Genomic DNA, 26412 nt, shown 5'->3' on the forward strand with positions numbered 1-26412 from the left:
ATTGTATTGATACTTTAGGGGCTCAGCAAATGCAACATGGCACCTGAAAACTATTCCAGTAATATCTGCTCTCCAAAACCCAAATAGCGCTCTTTCCATTCTGAGCCCCACCATGTACCCATACAGCAGATTATGGCCACATATGGGGTATTGCCGTGTTCAGGAGAAATTATGTAACAAACTGTGGGGGGCGTTTTCTCTTTTAACCCCTTGTGAAAATGAAAACTTTGGGGATAAAGGGACATTTTAGTAATTTTTAACCTACACATTCCAAGGTTATTAAAATCTGTGAAACGGCTATAGGGTCAAAATACTCACTATACCCCTCAATGAATACCTTAAGGGGTCTAGTTTATAAAATGGGGTCATTTATGGGGGGTTTCAATTGTTTTAGTAACTCAAATCTTGTTTGAATGTGCAATGGGTAGGGTTGAGCGAATTCCGAACACAATCTTTTTAGGTGGGATCGAGATCGGTACTATTTCCCACAATGCTTTGCTTAGCCTTCACACTGAGTATATAGTGTATACTCAGTGTGAAGGCTCCGCTGCGGTTCCATAGGAATGAATAGAAACAGCCGGCACACAACCTTAACCCCCTGCGCGCTGGCTGCCTTCATTCAAATAAACTAAAATCTCTAGTAGCTACTTACCTCCAGAGATGGCTGCCCCGATCCCGGTGTTCTTCTTCGCCTCGCTGCCGCTCCATGCTGCTCTTTTCGTCTCGCTGCCCCGCCTCCCAGGTTAGTGTTTAAAGAGCTAGGAAGGTGGCGCTTGTGGCTTAGGAGAGTGTGGGCGGGTAAAGGGCGGGGAGACGTGACGTCTCCCCTCCCAGTACCTGCCCACACTCTCCTAACCCGCCCACACTCTCCTAACCTGGGAGGCGGGGCAGTGAGGTGAGAAGAGCAGCGTGGAGCGGCAGCGAGGCGAAGAAGAACACCGGAGCAGCCATCTCTGCAGGTAAGTGGACACCAGGGGGAACTAAGTAGCCAGAGGATTAAAAAATATCCTCTGGCTACTTAGTGATTCACTACACAGCGTGGATTCTAACAATTAAAGTGTTCAATTGTTAGATTCCATGCTGTATAGTGAATAGGGTTACTTTTAAAATCCGATCTCCGATTAATAAAAAAATCCCATTGACTTGCATTGGGATCGGAATTGGGATCGAGATCGGGTTCGAATGAAAAATGATCGGAAATCAGATTTTAAAATCAATCCTGAAAAGTCAAGATCGGCTCAACCCTAGCAATGGGCCTAAAATATCTGCAAGCAAAATTTGTGTCTTGAAATCCAGTTGGTGCTCCCATCTTTTTGGGCCCTACCGTGTGTCCGTACATAGGATTAAGGACACAAAGTGTACATTTTTGAATATGGGAGAAATGGGGTCATCTATTTTGGGGTGTTTTTCTTTATTTTCATGCCTTGTGTGCAAAAAAACTGCCTTTAAAATGACTCTTTTGTGTAAAAAATATGAGAATTTTTTGTTTGACACAAATTCTTTTAAAACTTATGGGGTTAAAATACTCACTGTACCATTCAATGAATACCTTAAAGGGGCTCTGTCAGCAAAATCATGCTGATCGAGCCCCACATATGCGTGAATAGCCTTTAAAAAGGCTATTCAGGCACCGTAAATGTTATATTAAACTACCCAACCCCCCCCCCCCCCCCCCCCCCCGTTTTAAAATAAAACCCTAAAAAAGAATATGATCTACTTACGCAGGGTACGCTCGCGAACTGACATTGATATAAAAAAATGGCCTGGGCGCATGCGCAGTAGCATGCGGCTTCTACTAAGGCTACTGCGCATGCGCCCAGGCCATTTTTTTTTTATCAATGTCAGTTTGCGAGTGCCGGAGGAAGATGGGACCGGAGGACATCGGAGGAAGAGGAGGCGTGGATGAAAAAGAAGACACACCCTGAATGCCCGCCCACCATGCGTAAGTAGATCATATTCTTTTTTAGGGTTTTATTTTAAAACAGGAGGGTAGTTTAATATAACATTTACGGTGCCTGAATAGCCTTTTTAAAGGCTATTCACGCATATCTGGGGCTCTATCAGCATGATTTTGCTGATAGAGCCCTTTTAAAGGGTCTAGTTTATAAAATAGTTTGAGCGCTGTATACAAAGTGATCGAGATAGCAGGGAAGGGAATAAACCTTCCCTGTCATCTCTCGGGGAGCTCCGGCTGAAGTTACACCCGGCTCCCAGCTTCAGTAGCTGCACGATCTCCGTGCAGCTGCTGTGTTCTGATTGGACGTACTGATACATCCTGTCAGAACTAGGCAACCACTTCCCGGACGTATAAAGTCTATGGGCGGTCCGGAAGTGGTTAAGCCGTGCACTTGTATGTTCATCACTTGACCATGGACTGAGTTTTATCCATTGAAAGTAGGCAGAAGGAAAGATAGTAAGTAGAGATCTAGAATAACGAGGAATTAATATAGAAGGTACTTATTTATTTATTATGCTCACTTGTATAGCGCCATTGTATCTCGTGGCGCTTTTCAGACATTGACAGTCACTGTCCCATATAGGACTCACAATATACATTCCCTATAAGTATGTCTTAGGAGTGTGGGAGAAAATCCAGGCAAAAATGGTGAGAACATACAAACTCCTTGCAGATGTTGTCCTTAGCAGGATTTAAACCCAGGACTCCAGCGCAGAAAGGCTGCAGTGCTAATATTGAAAATTGTACAATAGTGGGCTCACTCTAAGGGCTCATTTACACAGAGCAAGAGGTGCAGAATACGTCTCAAAATTCGCCCCCTCAAAATAGAGGTCTATGTAGACCACTAGCGTTCTTTTTTCCGCTAGTGGTTTATTCCCGCTAGCGGAAAAAAGAAACGAGCTGCCCTTTCTTCAGGCAGATTCCGCGGCTGATTCAGCAGCGACATCCGCCTCGCGACAGCACCCTCCGGACTAAGCCCATTCATTTGAGCCTAATCCAGAGCGGAAAAGTCATCAGTATGTGATCTGTGGAGGTCCGAAACCTAAATCCGTGTGGGGTCAGGGTGTCAGAACACCACAGATCACATACTGATGACCTATCCTGTGGATCGGCTTTTATAAAGTTTTGAATTACAAATCATTTTTCGTATAGATCAAGGGCAGACAACTTTTCATCTAGTTTCTTGAGAAAAACGGGCTTGTCATTGAACTCAGGTCTTGCAATAGTGTGCCAATTCTTCTAGTGTATTGTAATTCACCAGTAATAGCCTAGAGCAGGGGTGCTCACACGTTTTCAGCGTGTGAGCTACTTTATTATCTGACCAAGGCAAAAGATTTACTAGGGCGGGCCTATGGACAGGACCGGGCGGGCTTGTGGGTGGGGCCGGGCATATCTGTGGGCGGGGCCGGGCATGTGGGCGGGGCCAGGCGGATCGTGAGAGCAGGAGACAGCGGCGTTCTGTGGCCGCCCAGGGATCCCAGCTGTCTCCTTGTTCACAGCGCAGGCTAGGAGTTAACTCTGGACACTGGCAGGCTGGGGCTGTGGCAGCCCCAGCCTGCCAGTGTCCGTAGATGACTCTCAGCCGGCACTGTGAACAAGCAGACACCGGGGATCCCTGCATCCCGCGATCGACCCATACGTCCTTTGCGATCTACCAGTAGATCGCGATCGATGTATTGGGCACCCCTGGCCAAGAGCAATTGATAACTATAGATGGTTCATAAAATATGACTTTGTGCATTATATTTTTTTGGAAGAACCCTGCACTATCTGAGAGAGATAAACAACACACCATAGTACATTGAGGGAAGAGAGAGCTATCCCCCATCTCTTACATAACAAAGTGTTATCCCCAACAAAGGCCCTGTATATTAAAGTATGCTCTTACCAATACAAATAATGCAATAGAAGAAAGGGCAAGAAAACACTGAAAATAATAAAAAATAATTTGTATTACAAATATAATATTAAAAGGACATATTAATATAAAAAGGATTAGACAAATACAACAGTATCAATACAGGTATCAGAAAGATCAGGACAGAGACTCCCTCAAATAGATCTAATTAATAAAAGGTAATATAAAAATCACATCTTAGATACCTATGTCAGATATGTCAGTATAACTGAGACCAACATAGCTGCACACACTATACAAGAAGGGAAGGGGCAATATAGCTATACTTAATCTGATGCTGTGATTAGTTTATATAAACGTAAAACAGCGAGTATAACTTAAATAGTATAACGTAACCCCCAAAATAGAGGATGTTACATACCCATGTTGTAGTGCAGCACAGTACTCTGTGGCCTCTAGTCCACTAGCCTTCTTCCAGGGGTGGGTGAGAGAATACCCATAGCAAAGACAATTGCAGACTAACCTGTGTTATCAATTCAACAAATGCTGGACATGCATCCAAGCTAGCTGTTGGCCAACGATAACTAGTTCCCCCAGTCTGCCTATACACCGTGTGGGGAACCGCTCAGGTAGATGCTTGTAGCAGTGCAGGAAACAGGGACACAGACACTGGATTGCACACAAGTTTAGGCTTTATTCACTTGTAGCGCATACACTGCCTCTGCAAAGGCACAGAATAAACAAAGCAAAACCCTTCTCGGCTGAGAGACTAATTTAAACGTAAGGAAACTTTTCCCTGACTATACAGGAGACCGGGTACCAGTCTCCCACCTTGGCAACAGCAATGGGTGGCACAGTACCTGCTTTGGAGGTCCGGTCTGGACAGGTCACCTCTGTCAGTGTGGTGCCACCCTGTTAGTCTTCACACTGAGACTATTATCAGGCTTTGACCTCCCTGGTGTGGGTCTCACCACACACCCTTTAGGTGCCTGGCTGGAATATACTTGTCTTCCCAGACTACACCCTTCACTCTCTCACAGCAGTCATGCTTGGCTCAGTTGAGAGTTCATATTTATTTCACTGAGGCAAGGGAGACACTCATATACTTATTATTTTACCTAGGATAGGTCATAATATTTTAGATCATTTGGATGCTGACATCAGGCAACCGACCAATCATCTCATATGAGGAGTTGCCAATGCTGGAACAATACAGTGGTCGAAACTGGGCGCAAATGGCTCGACCCACTGTTTAGTGGCTGTTCCTGTCTACTGTAGCTCAGTTCCCATTCAAATGAATAAGAGCTGATATGCAGTAACTAGCATTGCCACTGCACAGTGGACAGAGCCGTTTAGTTCAAGTTCTCTCCAATGTATAGTTTCTGAGCTGAGGCTCTCCATATCAGTTGGGGCAAATGGCTCCATCCACTGTTTAGTGACAGTTCTTGCTAACTGTAGGCTAGATTTGATTCAAGTGAATAGGACCTGATATTCAGTGACTAGCACTGCCACTGAACTGAGGATGGAGCCATTTGCTACCAGCTCGGTCCACTGTATAGTTCTTGCACTGGTGGCTTCCCGTATCAGCTGATCAGTGGGGGCCTCAGGTGTTGGACCCCCATCTATGTGATATTGGCAACCTATTCTAAGGATAGATCATTAATATGAAAATGCCCGATTACTCCTTTAATTGTGTCATATACAATGGCTTTGCACAATACAGTGTTGGCCAAAAGTATTGACATCCTTTCAATTCTGTCAGATAATACTCATTTTCTTCCAGAAAATGATTGCAATTACAAATTCTTTGGTGTTATTATATTCATTTAATTTGTATTCAATGGAAAACCACAAAAAGAATTGTCAAAAAGCCAAATTGGATATAATTCCACACCAAACATAAAAAAGAGGGTGGACAAAAGTATTGGCACTGTTTGAAAAATCATGTGATGCTTCTCTAATTTGTATAGTTAACAACACCTGTTACTTACCTGAGGCACCTAACAGGTGGTGGCAATATCTAAATCACACTTGCAGCCAGTTGAAATGGATTAAAGTTGACTCAACCTCCTGTGTCCTTGTGTGTACTACATTGAGCATGGAGAAAAGAAAGAAGACCAAAGAACTGTCTGAGGACTTGAGAAGCAAAATTGGCCCATGGCCCTGTGGCTAACCTCCCTAGATGTGGACGGAAAAGAAAAATTAACGAGAGATTTCAATGCAAGATTGTGCGGATGGTGGATAAAGAACCTCGACTAACATCCAAACAAGTTCAAGCTGCCCTGCAGTCCGAGTGTACAACAGTGTCAACCCGTACTATCCGTCGGCGTCTGATTGAAAAGGGACTGTATGGTAGGATACCCAGGAAGACCCCACTTCTTACCCAGAGATATAAAAAAGCCAGGCTGGAGTTTGCCAAAACTTACCTGAGAAAGCCAAAAACGTTTTGGAAGAATGTTCTCTGCTCAGATGAGACAAAAGTAGAGCTTTTTGGGAAAAGGCATCAACATAGAGTTTACAAGGAAAAAAAAGAGGCCTTCAAAGAAAAGAACACGGTTCCTACAGTCAAACATGGCGGAGGTTCCCTGATGTTTTGGGGTTGCTTTGCTGCCTCTGGCACTGGATTGCTTGACCGTGTGCATGATATTATGAAGTCTGAAGACTACCAACAAATTTTGTAGCATAATTTAGGGCCCAGTGTGAAAAAGCTGGGTCTCCCTCAGAAGTCATGGGTCTTCCAACAGGACAATGACCCAAAACACACTTCAAAAAGCACTAGAAAATGGTTTGAGAGAAAGCACTGGAGACTTCTAAAGTGGCCAGCAATGAGTCCAGACCTGAATCCCATATAACACCTGTGGAGAGATCTCAAAATGGCAGTTTGGAGAAGGCACCCTTCAAATCTCAGGGACCTGGAGCAGTTTGCCAAAGAAGAATGGTCTAAAATTCCAGCAGAGCAGTGTAAGAAACTCATTGATGGTTACCGGAAGCGGTTGATCGCAGTTATTTTGTCTAAAGGTTGTGCTACCAAGTATTAGACTGAGGGTGCCAATACTTTTGTCCGGCCCATTGTTGGAGTTTTGTGTAAAATGATCAATGATTTGACTTTTTTTTCATTCTCTTTTGTGTTTTTTCATTGCAAGCAAAATAAATGAAGATATTACCAAAGAGTTTGTGCTTGCAATCATTTTCTGGAAGAAACTGAGTATTATCTGACAGAATTGCAGGGGTGCCAATACTTTTTGCCAACACTGTATGGATATGAGCCCCATCATAAATGAAGGTCTATTTACAAGAATGTAAAGTATAATAGAGATTTTTGATGCTGCCAAGCCAGAACTTATAAATGTTACCATAGTACATGATGTGAAACAAGCTTTAGGCTAAAGCCTCATGTTGCAGAAACACAGCTTTTTTGTTGCAGATTTTGTTGCATTTTTTTAAGACAAAGCCAGCAAAAGGGAGAAGTATAAGAACTTCCTATATATTTCCCTTTAGTAGCCATTCTTGGCTTTGGCTCAAAAAACCGGAACAAAATCTGCAAGAAAAAAAGCTGCATTTCCACTACGTGGGGCCTTGGCCTCAGGCTAAGGCCCCATGGGCCAGAACCGCCGTGCTTAAGTGCTGCGGGAACTACCGCAGTGTGAATGCATTGCGGTTCTTCCCACAGCGCTTTGAACAGAAAGTTCACAGATTTTTGCTCCGTGGACTTTCTGTTACAATTATATCTATGGGAAATTCGCTGGCGTTTCCGTAGATATAATTGACATGCTGCGATTTTCAAAACCGCAACGGTTTTGGAAATTGCAGAGTGTCTGTGCGGTGATTTTTTCCACAAAGTGGGCATGGGATTTGCATGAATCTCATCCACTTTGCAAGTACTGTACAACGCCGCGATTTCTCCCGCGTCATTTCTGCCACGGCCAAATTGCGCCATTTCCATTTTGCTGCTGTTTTTGTTGCAGAGTTTGCTGCGTTTTTTAGAGCCAAAGCTAAGAGGGAATGGGAAATGCGTTATTTCTTTTTTTTTACATAGTCTTGATCTAAGCAAATTTTGATCTAAAATACCTATTATAAAACTTTCTCAATGCTATTTTTATATCTGCATTGCGTAAACTGTAAATGACTGGGTTTATTGTGGGAATGACCACTGTGTAGAAAACTGAGATTAGTTTATCATTCATTTGCAAATGTTCTGAAGGAGGTTTGAGATATGGTACACTGAAAAAATTCCCTATCTAAAATAAAATATAACTTTTATTTCTGTATAGATAAAAAACGTGGACCCAAATAAAAACAAAAGGGTTTATAAAGTGAGGCAGTGTGATACAGCTTTCCTGAGCAGTTGAGTGACAGTGGGCAGTAACCCTCTCAAATATTTCTAGCCCACCCTGTCCTTAATAGACTTCTGCTCCTATATACAGTCCTATGAAAACGTTTGGGCACCCCTATTAATCTTAATCATTTTTAGTTCTAAATATTTTGGTGTTTGCAACAGCCATTTCAGTTTGATATATCTAATAACTGATGGACACAGTAATATTTCAGGATTGAAATGAGGTTTATTGTACTAACAGAAAATGCGCAATATGCATTAAACCAAAATTTGACCGGTGCAAAAATATGGGCACCTCAACAGAAAAGTGACATTAATATTTGGTACATCCTCCTTTTGCAAAGATAACAGCCTCTAGTCGCTTCCTGTAGCTTTTAATCAGTTCCTGGATCCTGGATGAAGGTATTTTGGACCATTTCTTTCTACAAAACAATTCAAGTTCAGTTAAGTTTGATGGTCGCCGAACATGGACAGCTCGCTCTCAAATGATCTGAAAACAAAGATTGTTCAACATAGTTGTTCAGGGGAAGGATACATATGTTGTCTCAGAGATTTAACCTGTCAGTTTCCACTGTGAGGAACATAGTAAGGAAATGGAAGACCACAGGGACAGTTCTTGTTAAGCCCAGAAGTGGCAGGCCAAGAAAAATATCAGAAAGGCAGAGAAGAAGAATGGTGAGAACAGTCAAGGACAATCCACAGACCACCTCCAAAGAGCTGCAGCATCATCTTGCTGCAGATGGTGTCACTGTGCATCGGTCAACTATACAGCGCACTTTGCACAAATAGAAGCTGTATGGGAGAGTGATGAGAAAGAAGCCGTTTCTGCACGTACGCCACAAATAGAGTTGCCTGAGGTATGAGAAAGCACATTTGGACAAGGCAGCTTCATTTTGGAAACAAAAATTGAGTTGTTTGGTTATAAAAAAAGGCGTTATGCATGGCGTCTAAAAAGAAACAGCATTCCAAGAAAAACACATGCTACCCACTGTAAAATTTGGTGGAGGTTCCATCATGCTTTGGGGCTGTGTGGCCAATGCCGGCATCGGGAATCTTGTTAAAGTTGAGAGTCGCATGGATTCCACTCAGTATCAGCAGATTCTTGAGAATAATGTTCAAGAATCAGTGACGAAGTTGAAGTTACGCCGGGGATGGATATTTCAGCAAGACAATGATCCAAAACACCGCTCCAAATCCTCAGGCATTCATGCAGAGGAACAATTACAATGTTCTGGAATGGCCATCCCAGTCCCCAGACCTGAATATCATTGAACATCTGTGGGATGATTTGAAGCGGGCTGTCCATGCTAGGCGACCATCTAACTTAACTGAACTTGAATTGTTTGTCCAAAATACCTTTATCCAGGATCCAGGAACTGATTAAAAGCTACAGGAAGCGACTAGAGGCTGTTATCTTTGCAAAAGGAGGATCTACTAAATATTAATGTCACTTTTCTGTTGAGGTGCCCATACTTTTGCACCGGTCAAATTTTGGTTTAATGCATATTGCACATTTTCTGTTAGTACAATAAACCTCATTTCAATCCTGAAATATTACTGTGTCCATCAGTTATTAGATATATCAAACTGAAATGGCTGTTGCAAATACCAAAATATTTAGAACTAAAAATGATTAAGATTAATAGGGATGCCCAAACTTTTTCACAGGACTGTAGCTGTTCTAATTAAAGTGACACAGTATCCACACTCACAACCCTACTACAAGCAGTGATGAGGTAAAGCGGGGGTTAAACTGGAGAGACTCGACTGGTCTGTCAGCTTGTAAACAATAAATCTCTACCCCATCGATCCCCTAGGGAGAGACTGTAAGGCTACAGACACTGCTCTACCCCCCCCCCCTCCTCACTATAACCAAGACCTCTACGCGTTTCCCCCACGGTTCATCAGGAGGCACGATATGTAAATAAGCATAATAGCTAATACGATAGTTGTGCGGTGAAAACCGCAGTTCACAGGACCATGAGGGTTGGCCCCGTTACTTTATATGGATCGACCAATATCGATCCATATAAAGTAACGGGGCCAACCCTCATGGTCCTGTGAACTGCGGTTTTCACCGCACAACTATCTTATTAGCTATTATGCTTATTTACATATCGTGCCTCCTGATGAACCGTGGGGGAAACGCGTAGAGGTCTTGGTTATAGTGAGGAGGGGGGGTAGAGCAGTGTCTGTAGCCTTACAGTCTCTCCCTAGGGGATGGATGGGGTAGAGATTTATTGTTTACAAGCTGACAGACCAGTCGAGTCTCTCCAGTTTAACCCCCGCTTTACCTCATCACTGCTTGTAGTAGGGTTGTGAGTGTGGATACTGTGTCACTTTAATTAGAACAGCTATATAGGAGCAGAAGTCTATTAAGGACAGGGTGGGCTAGAAATATTTGAGAGGGTTACTGCCCACTGTCACTCAACTGCTCAGGAAAGCTGTATCACACTGCCTCACTTTATAAACCCTTTTGTTTTTATTTGGGTCCACGTTTTTTATCTATAAAGAAATAAAAGTTATATTTTATTTTAGATAGGGAATTTTTTCAGTGTACTGAATTTACTCTAGTCCCTATACCCTGTGTATTATGAGGTTTGAGATATGTCAACATCAGGGTGCTGTAGAATATAGAGACACAGAGCAGATGTACAAGTGGAAAGGGCTTTACTTCTTCCTTTTGAGGAATTAATCCCTAAAATAGTTTGCAGAATATTTGTATAGGAGAATATAATGGTGAACAGGCAAATGACAGAAGTCAGTCCTCCAAATAGTAAGATGACCACCCAGTTTAGAAACGTATCAGAACATGTTAATTTGAAGAGCGGTGGATTATCACAGTAGAAATGGTCAATGACATTGGCTTTCCAATATGTTAATGAAAAGATAAAACTGATATGGATTAAAGAGTTCCCAAATCCTGCAAAATAGGCACTGAGCACCAATAACCTACATACTGCATTAGACATAGTGCTTCCGTACAGCAAAGGATGGCTTATCGCTACCAACCGATCATACGCCATGGCTGCTAATAAGTAACTCTCCGTGGTCGCTGAACCTCCGAATAGAAATAACTGTGTGGCACATCCACTGATGGATATGGATTTAATACTCCGCGTGAGGTTTGCCAGCATGTTTGGAGTTATAATACAAGTATAGAAAAGATCAAGCATTGCCAATTGACTGATGAAAAAATACATTGAACTCCGTGTTTGCTGTATGAATACTGCAATTATTCATATGGGTGCTTCAAATAGTAAAATATAATTTTTTTAATGAGATTAGGAATAAAATAAGACATAACATGACCTTGACAGCTGACAATCTTCAAGAATACTCCACTTCAATAATTCAAAGTAGATCAGCCTTAGGCTGCATGTACACAACCTTGTGCATGTGCCGGGTCAGTGGCAGACACATTACTTTGCTTCAAGGAGCTTGGGCTGCAAAACGGACAGGTATAAATCCTGACATGAGTTTTGCTGTGTGCTTATGGTTCCGAAAGTACAAGTGTGTATAGGGCCATTACAATGTAATGGGCCAGTGTGCTAGCCATGGAAAACCTGGCAATGCACACATTCATGTGCATGAAGCCTTATGCTGTATGTTGAAGACCTTATACCTTTCTTTTTGTCACCCATTTGGTTAAATATAAAATACATATAAATATTGTATAAATGTTTTTAATGTTTCTTTGGTTAAGATCTGACTTTCAGATCCCCTGCGTATGATGACAAATAACCTTCATTGTCTATACAGTCAGAGTGAATGGGGCTGAGCTGCAGTACAAGGCACATCCATAACCATATGTATTGGACTAGAGCACAACAGCTACTTCATTCTACTGACTGGAGTTGCATGCTGAGATTCTACTAATATTATAAATGTGAAAGTTTGGATGTTTGTGTGTTTGTTAGTCAATCACGCAAAAACGGCTGAACGGGTTTGAATGAAATTTGGCACATAGATTGTAACCTCGATTAAAATATAGGCTACTTTTTATTCCGGTAAATGACATGGCTTCATGACTGTTATGAATTTATGTTCAGATACTATATTACACTGCTCCTGCAGCAGTCTCATCTCTGGTCCTAGGTCTGTTATCTATCTATGTAAATACACACTAACCCTCAATGGATTCTGTACACACATTTAAATATTAGCTACTCCAGGCTGACACACTGGATGGGAAAACAACTTTAATCCAAATTGGCAGTTTGCTACTTTTAAACATGCCGGGAAAAAGAAAATCTAATTTGTTACAAAATTGTAAAACAACAACAGCTATGAAGGAAGCCAGAAGTCACAGAGTTCTCCTCAAGTGGAGCTGACAAGGATTATCGGCGCCAACAACCCGCTCATTACATGGTGTCCCAGTGAGCTGCTGAGATGCTGGAACAATCACGGGCACAGCGCGAGGAATGAGTTCAGTGGCAGGCCAGCTTAATAGCTGCCGAAACGCCAGAGCAGGCGGATCATCGTAGCCAACAACATGCTCATTATAAGAAGTACCAACGAGCTACTGAGATGCCGGAACAATTACAGGCACGGCATGAGGAACAAGTTCAGCAGCAGGACAGCTTAAGAGCTGCCGAAACGCTAGAGCAGGCAAACCATCGACGGCATCAATTTGCTGAATTTAGTGGCCAAAATTGTGGACACGGTGCAATTTTTCATTGAATTTTAGAAAAAAATGGCTTAAAACACAATAAAATGTGATATAAATTTTGAAATAAAATGTTTTTTGAAAACATTTAGTAAGATTTAACAAAGAAACAATTCTAATGCAAATTTGATATTAAAAATTAAAAATTTCATACTAAATATCTATTTTTAAACAGTTTTGATGAGCACTGTACATTGAAGATTTGGTTAGTAGCGTGTGGGTTAACCCTTGGCATTAATTACAGCTTTGCATCTTCTAGGCATTGATTCCACTAGATTTTCTAATTCTTCCTTACTTATAATGTGGAACCAAGAATTAATTATGGCCTCTATTAATTCCTGTTTGTTCTTGGCATGTTTTTGGCCACGAACCACTTCAACCTTGACCACATGCGGCATGGCGCTCCAATCTGCTGAAAAATATAGCTGTTTCTTGAGCCAAATAAGTCTGGAGCTGATGGCAGCATTTTAGGCTTTAGAATGTCCTGAATGTATCGTGCTACATTAATTGTTCCATCAATGACCTGAATTCTGCCCACACCATTCCAAGACATGCATCTCCATACCATGACACTCAGAGGATGCTTCATTGTTGGAATTAAAGACTCAGGATTGTAATCCTCCCCCTTTCGCCTTCGTACATAACGCACACCATCACTACCAAATATTGAAATTTTTGTTTCATCACTCCACAGAGCTCTTTTCCAGTCCTCAATCGTCCAATTAAGGTGTTTCTTTGCCCATTCTAGCCTTTTCCCTCTTTGAACCTCAATAAGTAGTGTTTTTTTTCTGAGGAATTCTAGCCCTAAGGCCAGAATCCACAAGTCTCCGGCAAACTGTTCGATCGGACAAAGAAACACCTGCATCGGACAGAACATTGTTGATTTCGCTGGAGGTAGATTTTCTGTTCTGAAGAGCCAGTCGAATAATTCTTCTGTCTGTTGTTGCTGATGTTATTTTTTTCTTCCTTTCCCTGATTGATTTTCAATAGTTCCAGTTACTTCAAAGCGTTTGCACAGCTTTTGAACTCCGGATGCCGTGACTCCTTCACCTATCTTGACACGCTTTTTTGGTGACCAATCGACTCTTTTCATGTTTAGCTAATTGCCAATCTAAAAATTTATACCAAATTCAGTGTCAAAACTCATAATTATTAAAAAAAATAATTTTTATTAAGAAATTATTTAATCTATTATTTTTAAATATAATACAAAATAAATTGTCACCAGCTAAACATCAGGAACATGCTGGGAGCTCAGCTGTTGTAACGATTAATCAATAGTGATATAAAACTTTATTTAAAACAGCATAACAAAGTAAAACGTTTAGCAATATCTAATCATTAATGTTTGGCTAAAATGAAGAAATTCACATACTTGTCAAAAAAGACACAAAACTCAAGAAATTCTTCCGATATCTTCAAAGTTTATAACCCTCCACACACAGTAAACATAACAGTAAACAAGCATAGACTAAAAAAACATTAAAGACATAGCAAAACCATAGAAATATCTGCAAGTAAGTTGAAACAAGGCCTCAATTCACAATTGTGTCCACAATTTTTGCCACTACTGTAGACAGATCATCAACGCCAACAATACGCAGACGAAAGAAATGGTATACAACCTGCAGAACCCACTATAGTGTATGGAGTCCATGGGTTTCCACAGGTAGCTGCTTTTTAAACAGACAGGGTCTCCCTCTTTCGGGTTCCCATGTGGACCCGAATGACAGAAACCCGAACTCTAGTTTGAACCTAGCATAATTCTACGTACTCATCTGCGCTGGGCTCTATTTTTTTCGACTCCAGCGCAGGTGTGAACTTTAGCCTAAGCATGGGTTCACACTACATTTGCTCACACAGTTTGGGTCTCTGTCGTTGGGGTCCACATGAGGACCCAAAAAATGGAGTCCCTGTCTGTTTGGAAATAAAAATAACTTATCCAGATATTTGCTGTACAGTATCCAGAGCCTTCTATGAAAGCACAGCATAGGTTGTGCAGGTTCACATCTAGATACCTTATTTGTAAAGGAGAAAAATGTATAGGCCACAAATACATATCTGTTCAGGGGTTTATTTTTTACATTAAATTTTCAATAGCAGAAGTGCTTTATGTAACTATATAGATATGCTTGCATCCAGTATGGGAATTTCTGTGCAGTGTGTTATTGGAACAAATACAAATTGATAATTCCTAAAGACGTCTGTATTCCCAACGTCAGAAATATTGATCCACATATACCCACTGCAAAGTAAGGTGAGAACCCGGAGCAATATTTATGTGGATGAAGCAAACACATATGTAATGAGCTTGTGAGCGACAGTTCATCCAGTAATAGAAGAGTGTACTTTCCCTCTGGCTGATCTGAGCTATGTAAGTAACATCAGTAACCATTTACATGGCTTGTACTACATCTTACCTGCTGAATGTAACAAAGTATATTTCATTCTTCTATGTTTATCTGGACATTGTTACTGTCTTTCTTTAGAAGGCTGATGGGAAAATTTCTTCTGAGAAAATCCTCTTGTCCCACACCTGTATTTATAAAGAACATAGGTAAAAGGAGACATTGTCCCATAGGGAAATATACACATTGCTAAAACCCTCAGGATAAAATATTTATTAATATTTATTAGGTTTGTTTTTCAAACTTTCTTGGCTGTATTTCAGTAAATGTATAGAGAAGAACTGTCTGTGTGGGAAGAGTATATCTTACTTTGTATTCCTATGCTATGCTTACATTATGCTTGTAGACATTTGTGTAAAGTACAATAGACGTTACATTATATATAACTGGTATCTTTTTTTTTTTTTTAGTTTTTACCTTTTTCATTAGACGTATACAATTAACACATTAATACAAAACAATACAACATTAATAGTTGGCCACTAGTTTGCCATAGTGACCTCTACACACAGTATTATGTCCCATAGTGGCCCCTGCATACAGTATTATGCCCCATAGTGGTCCCGGCACACAGTATTATCCCCCATAGTGGCCCCTGCACACAGTATTATCCCCCATAGTGACCCCTGCACACAGTATTATCCCCCATAGTGACCCCTGCACACAGTATTATTCCCCATAGTGGCCCCTGTACACAGTATTATGTCCCATAGTGACCTCTGCATACAGTATTATGTCCCATAGTGGCCCCTGACCACAGTATTATTCCCCATAGTGGTCCCTGCACACAGTATTATTCCCCATAGTGGCCCCTGCACACAGTATTATCCCCCATAGTGGCCCATGCACACAGTATTATCCCCCATAGTGGCCCCTGCACACAGTCAGTATTATGTCCCATAGTGACCCCTGCACACAGTATTATTCCACATAGTGGCCCCTGCACACAGTATAATGCTCCATAGTGACCTCTGCATACAGTATTATGTCCCATAGTGGCCCCTGACCACAGTATTATTCCCCATAGTGGCCCCTGCACACAGTATTATTCCCCATAGTGGCCCCTGTACACAGTATTATGCCCCATAGTGGACCTTGTACTCAGTATTGTGCCCCATAGTGGCCCCTGCACACAATATTATGACCCATAGTGGCCCGTGTACACAGTATTATACCTCATAGTGGCCCCTGTACACAGTATTATTCCTCATAGTGGCCCCTGCACACAATATTATGACCCATAGTGGCCCGTGTACACAGTATTATTCCTCATAGTGGCCCCAGCACACAGTATTATGTCCCATAGTTACCTCTGCACACAGTAATATTCCCCATAGTGGCCCCTCTACACAGTATTATTCCTCATAGTGGCCCCAACACACAGTATTATGTCCCATAGTGGCCCCTGTACACAGTATTATTCCCCATAGTGGCCCCTCTACACAGTATTATTCCTCATAGCGGTCCCTGTACACAGTATAATGCTCCATAGTGACCTCTGCATACAGTATTATGTCCCATAGTGGCCCCTGACCACAGTATTATTTCCCATAGTGGCCCCTGCACATAGTATTATTCCCCACTAGCTGGTACCCGCGACTTCGTCTGCGGTGATTGTAGCAGTGGGTATATACAGGCATGGGTAAGGTTTTCGTACTGTGTATAAGGTATGGGATATGAAATGTAACTTTGTATCTTGTTGTTGCTGTAATTCAGACAATACATGAGACTTTTGTGTTGAAGTTAATTTGTATTTGAGCTGCTATACGGTGTTGTGAGAAACTTTACATAGTGACTTTGGGACAGAAGTATTTGAAGTTCCCGCCGATGGCATTTTTTGATTTTCGTTTTTGACTCCCCTCCCTCTAAACCCCATAACTTTTTTATTTCTCTGCTCCCAGAGCCATATGAGGTCTTAATTTTTCCTGGGACAAATTTTTCTTCCACACAATGTATTTTGGCTCGTAATCTGGCACATCTACGCCACGGGAGCTTTGCGGGATTTCAGTGGGAGCCGGGATCGTATACGCGGCGCTATAGCTTGTTTACATTCATTTAATGTTTCTATAGGGTAGGCCGTCGGTATCGGAAATCGGTGGGGTCTGACACCCGCATCCGGCTGCCTCTGCCATTGTTTCCTACAACCACTATAGAAGTGGATATTTTTCTTAATTTTCTGTTTCACTATTTTCCGGCACCTTTTGTACAGATCTCTTACTAAAAAAAGTGACATGGCCGCTGGTTTTCTTCTGATTTCCCTATCCATTTTGTTTTTCAGGCCTACTATCTGACATTCAGCCTTTTACATCTTGTAAATGATGCAAGTAGCTGAGATGAGCCGCCTTCTGTACAGAGGGTAAGTGCGATAGTGCATGTGTAAGTATTGGGTAACGTTCTCACTCTGCAGAATAATGAAATGATCTGTAAGGCTTATTTTACATTTTATTTATTTATTTATTTTGCTACAGAAATATCTGCAGAAACTCTGCACTGAGCTGGAGAAGCACATAAAGAGCGATATCCGGGAGGGAGTGAGATATTTCTACCGGATGAAGGTGCAGTATTTCCATCTGTATGGTTTCTAAGTTGTCATATTTCATGAGTTTAGAAGTAACATAATAGAAACCCTAAGCTCAGAAATGGATGTTACATGTAGACGGGTGAGGATCTCGCCTCAGCTGTCCCGGTCTGTAAGATTGGGAGGATCTCTTCTATTTTCAGCTAAGGTGATTTTCCAGGTCATCTATACTTGGGATAGGTCATCAATATCAGATTAGTGAGGTCCGATACCCCCACCAATATGTCCTACTAGCAGTACCCGCGACTTTGTCTGCGGAACCCTGACCCCCTGCGCGACCCACCTGTAGCGCCACGCAGGCTTCTTCCTTTGCCTTGTGTCCACAGCGGCTCCCTTTTCCTCATCTCCCCCCTGGCGCCCGCCAACCCCCTTTTTTCCTACTCACTCCCTCATGTGCTCGCTTTTTTCTCCTACCCCGTGCCCCTTTTCCCCCCTAGCCCCGTGTCCCCTTCCCCCCCAACTCCATGCCCCCTTCCTCCGTGTTACCTACCCCGTGCCCCCTTTTTCCCACCACCCCATGCCCCCTTCCCAGTCTCACCTACCCAGTGACCCCTCCCCCCCCCAGACCCTGTGTCACCTTTCCCCCCACCAACCTGTGCCCATGGCCTTACCAAACCCCGGGCTCCCCGTGCACCGATGTTACAGGGGTGCCTATGAGGACCCCCCTTCCGCGGCAAGCCATGTGCCCCCATTCCATCTGTGGGCGCTTTGGCGGCCCTGTCCCCCTTCCAGGGGCTCCCGGGTTTACCTGCCCAGGCCCCCCCCATTCCCGCGTCCCCCACTGGACCGACAACCTCCTTACTCCCAACACCCCACCCCTCTCCCTTCTCAAAGTCCCCTAACTCACCTGTCATCATAACCCTTCTCCAGCGGCCGAATGACACTGTAGATAGCACTGAGCAGACATCGGCGACATCCCCGACGGACATGCAGAGTCCAGAGGCCGCAGCCGCCACGGGACAGCAGGCCGAACCGGCGCTCCACACCGTGGCGCAGGTGACCCCCTGTCCGGCCGCGGCAGAGGAATGCGGTCCTGTGGTAAGCCCACACATGTGGGGCAGCATACGCACTTCTCGCTGCCCCATAGTACGGGAGTACTAGTACTACGTAGTAGTATGTTCTTGTGGACGCCGGCCAGACGATAGCTCCGCCCACATAGAGAAGCGGCACCCATCCAGGTGAGCTGCTGATGGGGCTGGGATGACGTCATCCCAGGTCCTACTGCGTCCCAGGTCCTGCAGCGAATTCAAAAGTTAAAAGCACCGGTCACGGGAGTGAATTGCGGTGGTGTACGGGAATTCCATGAAGACTATCGTTCAATCCAGGACCCAATATACGTATGTGCACAATTTCAGCCAAATCCGTTTGCCTGTCTAGGTGTCATTGCGTCCCCTTTCCAACCCCCTTCCCCCCCCCCCCCCCCCCCGACCCCATTGCACCCACCCCCGGCCTCGGCCTCCTCCCCTGCCTGGTGTTAGGAGCTAAGCCCGAGAGGGCAATAGGGAGTTTGTGGTTCAATCCTGCCTAGGAACTATGTTTGTTGAACATTTGAGCCAAATCGGTTGAGCGGTTTTTGCGTGATTGAGGAAAAAACATCCAAACACACATACTTTCACATTTATAATATTAGTATAGTATGATAAGACACGTCATTATGATCTCTTATGGGGTTTTTTGGTTCTCCAACACAGTACAAATCCTATTTACCTTCTTTACTTTTTTGGGTGAAGGATTTAGTTACCAGAATACACGACAGATGGCAAGAACTGCTACTTTATTCTCGCCCAGTTCAGGTAAAACACACAGTTTTATATTACTATCCCAATGTCTGGCAATTCTTTCTATAATTCCCTTTAAGGGGGTTTTCCCGTGAACATAACCATATTATATATGTAGACCACTACACATTTTTGGCAAATAAAGTTTTAAAGATTTCTTCTAATCATCTTAGTGGTGATATCTGTTGTCTCGATTGGTTACCAATGGATACGACCATGAATGTAGGAATTTCCATGCTCCTGGACTTGTCAGAAACCCAGCCATGATTTTCTTATTGTGGACAGGCAAGGAGTAAATAACTCGACCACAATAAGAAAATCATGGCTTGGTTTCTGACACGTCCCAGAGCATAGAAAGTTTATGTATTCATGGAGGTATGCAGTGGCGACCAATCCAGACAAAAGAGAGAGAAATCTGTAGAACTCTGCAACGTTATTACGGTACCTTTTATTTGCAAAAAAAAATGTAAAAAAAAATAAAAATTTTCTACAAATTGTAATTTCTGAATGGGAAAAATCCTATTTTAAGTAAATACCGTGTTTCCCCAAAAATAAGACGGTGTCTTATATTAAATTTTGGTCCTAAAAATATGCTATGTCTTATTTTCAGGGGATGTCTTATTTTATTTTTGTGTGCTGCTGCTACCACTGAGGTACACTGAGATGTGCTTGCTGTGCAAAGACTGTATGAAGAAAAACATTGCAGCCGGCTGAATGCTGTGTGCAGTGCTCTGTGTGCACAGGAAAGCCGGCTACTGCCACTGCTGTGATACCGTATGTTGTATCCACTGTTCCTGCTGCTGTGGGATGAGCTGAGAGAGTGGACCCCCCCGCCGCATACAATGCTTATTGTATGCACAGCGGGCATCTCCCAGCTCATCCTACAGAGGCAGGACCAGTGGATACAACAAATCGCAGAGGCGTCAGCAGCCGACATACCTGTGCACAAGGAGCATAGCACACAGTGTTCAGCCGGCTGCAATGGTTTTCTTCATAAAATCTTTGCGCAGAAAGATTATTATTATTGGGGGATGTCTTACTTTCGGGGGGTGCCTTATATTAGGCAATTCAACAAAACCTCTGCTATGTCTTACTTTTGGGGGATGGCTTATTTTCGGGGAAACAGGGTATGTGTTTTCTAAAAAAAAAAAAAACAACAACCTTTTTCCATTTTTTTTATTCCTTTAACCCAGGGAAAGATTCATGATTACTGGGAACCAATGTTTGATGGCTCAAGCCCCAACAGCCCTCCAGACAATATCAGCAATGCTCCTCAGGATTTTCCTTACGACGATTAACGTCCACCCCACCCCACCAAACAACACTACTACCTGCTTTTCTAATATATAGAAAATATACAAATACGCCATTTTCTGCCCAACGTTCTGTTACTTAAAAATGCCAGTTTGGTGGAAATGGATGAAGACAAAATACTGTTCATGGTTCGATAACACATGGAAGTAAAATAATGACACGTGTGAGATTACTGAAAGAGCAGTTGCCAATGTTGGATTGTAGAGGATTAGAAATGACATGACTGCCTTTCTCCAGAAACAGCGCCACACTGGTCCACAGGCTGCGTGTGGTATTGCAGCTCATCCTGTGCACTCCATTGGAGCTGAACTGTATACCAGACACAACCGGTGGTCAGGTGTAGCACTATTTCTGAAAGAAAGCAGGCATCTTTTACTAATCCTTTGCCACCCCTTTAACTAAACTATGACAAATGTTGCAAAATGAATGCTATGGGCATTGACTTGCACTTTATATACCACAGCCTATATGCTTTGCCTAATGGACTTCTTTATATATTCTTTTCTTATTTTTAGTGTATATTTTGCTTATTTTTTAATCTTGTAAGCAAAAATGTTTTTTCACTACTTGTTTTCATGTTTGTACAAATGGGGTAGAGCGATCCTCTGTATTGAGGGATCCGCGTATGGCCTGCAGCTTATCTGACGCACAACTGCTTTATGGTAATTTTGTCTTTTTAGGAGTTGCAAGTCCTTGACTGTTCCCAGAAACCTCCTTTGTGTCTGGGAATGAATGTTACAGCAGTGTAATGGAAAGCTGGATCATTTACGACCACTGCTTACTCAGAGGTCCTCGGGCACATGCGGTTTTATACACCGTTAGAAAGCTGACCGTGCGCTGAATTCAGTATACTGTCGGCTTTCTCATTATGTGCCCTGGGAGAATAGCCTGCCATTATCAATAGCTGTTCACTATCAGAAGGGCGGCCCTGACAGTCTAGCTGGGAACACCCCTCCTAACAGTACTGTCCATAGCAATATACAGTCAGAGGGGCTTTCCTTACTGCTCAGTCATGACGCTGAGCGGTGAGGAACACCCCCCCCCCAGTACTAGTCTATAGATGAGTACTGTCGAGACAGGGGTGGTGATATGTCATGGTTGAGTGGTAAGGAACGCCCCCCTTTGACAGTATAGCGCTACGGACAGTACTGTTAGAAGAGGCGTTCCTAGCTAGACTGTCAGGAACGCTTTCCAGCGATATATAAAACCGTATGTGTCCGAGGGCATGAAAGGTCCTCTTTAAAGGGAACCTATCACATTGAAACTGCAGTCTGATCTGTACAGTAGGAGCTGAGAAGATTGATGTGCAGCTTTGTGTGAAAAGATTCAGTATAACTTGTCAATTTTTGATATAAATCTACTTATTCTAGGAGGAGTCCAGTGGGCGGCCCTACACAGTGCTGTCATGCATACATAAATACCTGTAACCCCCAGACTCCAAAGTACTGAAGGATCAATGGTTTATATCAATAGATAGGTTATACTTGATCTCTTGCTGATCTACAGCATGCTGCCTGCAGATTGGATTAGTTTTTCAAGGTGACAGGTTTCATTTTAATACATACTTAAAGGGATGGTGCTGTTATGGACACATCACCTATCCATTGGGCAGGGAATAAGTGTCCGATCGCTAGGTACCCCAGTGATCATGAGGATGGGAGACTGAAAGTCCCCTAAAGGTTCCTTGTGCATGAAGTGTCAGTGCCCTGTGCATGACTGCTGCTCCATTCACTGCTATGGGGATCCCAGGACTAATCTCTGGCAATACCCGGAGCCCCATAGAAATGAATAGAGTACTTATCATACACAAGGAGTCTTAAGGGGGATGAGAGCATAGGACATTAATAATAATAGTGTTATCCTGCCCTAAGATTCCAGTCCATGTGTACAGGCTGTAATGTGTAGTGCGTTTAACCTGATGGAGGAGGCTCCCGGTTTTCTATTAAATTGCTATAACTTTACTGTCCACGTCACTGATGGATCATGTAGTACACAGTTTTTACAGAGCCAGGAGGTGTTTTCTGTTCGGCCTTACTGTTTTGCATCCCTAATAAAATACCAAGCATATTTCCCCCCTCGATGTCCCACTGCTAACACTCCTGGCAATGTATGAATAAACTAGCAGCTATTCTCTTGTCCCTCTAACACTGTCAGGACAACATCAAAGGTTCTAAGAGCAATGTCATAGGGGAACGGTAAAGCTAAACTGTCAGTTTCTCCATACATTTCCAGGAGGAATAACAATACTAATTTTAGGAGGATGCAGACCTGTCACTTTACTGATCCTCTTCTAACACATCTGTGACTGCAACAATTTTTCTTTAGGGTAAAACCTGAAGAAACCTGGGACTGGGTTTACACTGTTCTTCCCGAGGTTCCCGTGTAAATGTTATTTCATGTAAAACTACTCTTGTGTGTTTTTCTGTTCCTAGAGGACATTTCTTTATACAGAAGTTGCACTTTATACCTCATTTTTTATGTTGGTTATTTATAAAACAGAAGTTCAGTCATGTGTTGTATTCTTTTTTTGTCACTTACCAAAAAAACCTACTAACTTGCTATACAGATTCGGATATTCTGTATGTATCGGGGGCATAGCTATAGAGGGTGCAGGGTTAGCCGTTGTTACCGGGTCCTGGGCCTTGTGGGGGTCCCAAAGGCCCCGCTGTCACATAGTGTACCATTATTCTAAATGAACGTTAGCAAAAAAGAAGAAAGTAGGAAGGGCACTCACCCACAAAAAGCCTCATCTTCATAAAAAATCTTCCTTTATTAGGGTATCACATCTTTAAAAACAGAATCTTCTCGGGAGGGAAGTACAGCATCAATGGCAAGAAAGGCAACAGCCGTTTTGCGCTTCTACTTGCGCTTTTTCAAGCCTCAGAATGCAATCTCAAGTAGACACAGAGACAAGCTTAAAGGGATTCTACCACTAAAACACATTTTTTTCTAGTTAACACGTCGGAATAGCCTTTAAAAAGGCTATTCGTCTCCTACCTGTGGAAGTGCTCTCCGCCGCACCGTTCGTTCAAAATACCGGTTTGTACCGGTATGCTAATGAGTTCTCTCGCAGCGATGGGGGCGTCCCCATTGCAGCTCGAAAACTGACCGCAGCGCCGCCTCTCTGGTCTTCTGTATCCTCCCCTTGCTTCTTCAGCGTCTGTCGGACGCCTGCGCAGTACGCTCTGTTCGGCGATGATTGCGCATGCGCGAAATTGCGGTCCCAGCCATAGTGCGGGCACCGCAATTTCGCGCATGCGCAGTACGTTCGGCAATCTTCGCCGAACAGAGCGTACTGCGCAGGCCTCCGACAGGACGCTGAAGAAGCAAGGGGAGGATACAGAAGACCAGAGAGGCGGCGCTGCGGTCGGTTTTCGAGCTGCAATGGGGACGCCCCCATCGCTGCGAGAGAACTAATTGGCATACCGGTACAAACCAGTATTTTGAACGAACGGCGCGGCGGAGAGCACTTCCACAGATAGGAGACGAATAGCCTTTCTAAAGGCTATTCCGACGTGGTAACTAGAAAAAAATGTGTTTTAGTGGTAGAATCCCTTTAAATACTTTAGGAACAATTAAACATATATGGAACCCCTGAGATGGCTTCATTTTCAGCCAATAGGAACAACAGAATTACGTCTCTTTGAATTCTTTTTCTTTACTGAGCGGACCAGAGTGGAAACCGCTATGTGCATAATTGACATTCGCTGTAGGGAATGTGAACGCCTGCAGTCAGGTCCGACCACAGGTTACAAGAAGGGATGGTAAAGAGCTGACAACTGGGGTTGAGCCGATCTTGACTTTTCAGGATCGATTTTAAAATCGGATTTCCGATCATTTTTCATTCGAACTCGATCCCAATTCCGATCCCAATGCAAGTCAATGGGATTTTTTTATTAATCGGAGATCGGATTTTAAAAGCAATCCTATTCACTATACAGCATGGAATCTAACAATTGTTAGAATCCACGTTGTGTAGTGAATCACCAAAGTAGCCAGAGGATTTTTCTTTAATCCTCTGGCTACTTAGTTCCCCCCTGGTGTCCACTTACCTCCAGAGATGGCTGGTCCTGTGCCCCGTGCCTTCATTCTTCGCCTTGCTGCTGCTCCACGCTGCTTTTCTTCCTTTGCTGCCCCCTCCCTGCCAGGTTAGGAGAGTGTGGGCGGGTTAGGAGAGTGTGGGCGGGTACTGGGAGGGGAGACGTCACGTCTCCCCGCCCCGTACCCGCCCACACTGTAAGCCACAAGCCCCGCCTACCTAGCGCTTTAAACACTAACCTGGGAGGCGGGCAGCGAGTCAAGAAGAAGGAGGGCACCGGAGCAGCCATCTCTAGAGGTAAGTAGCTGCTAGAGATGTTTAGTTTAGCCTACCATTCGAATGAATGGAGGCAGCCAGCGCGCAGGGGGTTAAGGCTGTGTGTCGGCTGCTTCCATTCATTCCTATGGAACTGCAGCGGAGCCTTCACACTGAATATACAGCGTATACTCAGTGTCAAGGCTAAGCAAAGCATTGTGGGAAAAATCACCAATCTCGATCCCACATAAAAAGATCGTGTTCGGAATTCCAATGGCGATCGTGAAATTTTCTCGATCGCCGATCGGAATCCGATCTTTTCCGAACACGATCGCTCAACCCTACTGACAACCCTTTGGGGCTCTGTTCACACCACCTATAGACATCTATAGGTAAAATGACTTAAAGAGGACCTTTCACCACTTTTGGGCACAGGCAGTTCTATATACTGCCAGAAAGCCGACAGTGCGCTGAATTCAGCGCACTGTCGGCTTTCCCGATCTGTGCCCGGTGTGAAGAGCTTACGGCCCGGTACCGTAGCTCTTCTATGGTCAGAAGGGCGTTTCTGACCATTAGCCAGGAACGTCCTTCTGCCTCGCGGCGCCTATCGCGCTGTGCTGTGGAGCGGGGAGGAACGCCCCCTCCCTCTGCTCACACAGCTCGTCCGTAGACCAGCATTATCAGGAGCGGGAGGGGGGAGTTCCTCCCCGCTCCACAGCACAGCGTGATTGGCGCCGCGAGGCAGAAGGACGTTCCTGGCTAATGGTCAGAAACGCCTTTCTGACTGTAAAGCTCTACGGTACCGGGACCGATAGCGCTTTACACCGGGCACGGATCGGGAAAGCCGACAGTGCGCTGAATTCAGCGCACTGTCAGCTTTCTGGCAGTATATAACACTGCCTGTGCCCAGATATGGTGAAAGGTCCTCTTTAAGTGAGATTGGAAACCCCTGAAGATCCCGAGTGCTGGGGAAAGGACATTGAGGCCTGTACAAGATTTACTACAAGGACATCCAATGAGAATAAAGACAAGGACAAAGATGTAAGAGGTAAAGGGGAGAATTTTTATTTATAGATGGGGGCGGGGTCATTATTCCTATTATATATACTATGTCTATATGTATGTGCATACCACCCAACCGTCCCGATTTCCGCGGGACAGTCCCGATTTGGGTGACATGTCCCGTGGTCCCGGTTGGAGGGAGGTATGTCCCGATTTCA

General features: G+C 43.6%; 1 protein-coding gene across 1 annotated transcript in view; it reads right to left on the reverse strand.

Annotated features, from left to right (window-relative positions):
- KIFBP (kinesin family binding protein) overlaps positions 1-13218 on the reverse strand; it is a 78590-nt gene extending 65372 nt beyond the window's left edge. The window contains exon 1 of the mRNA XM_075258111.1: positions 13116-13218. Within this exon, the coding sequence (XP_075114212.1) occupies positions 13116-13218 (103 nt within the window). The remainder of the gene's footprint in view (positions 1-13115) is intronic.
- Between the last annotated feature and the right edge of the window lie 13194 nt (positions 13219-26412).

Source organism: Leptodactylus fuscus, chromosome 10, assembly GCF_031893055.1.
Source record: "Leptodactylus fuscus isolate aLepFus1 chromosome 10, aLepFus1.hap2, whole genome shotgun sequence".
NCBI lineage: Eukaryota > Metazoa > Chordata > Amphibia > Anura > Leptodactylidae > Leptodactylus > Leptodactylus fuscus.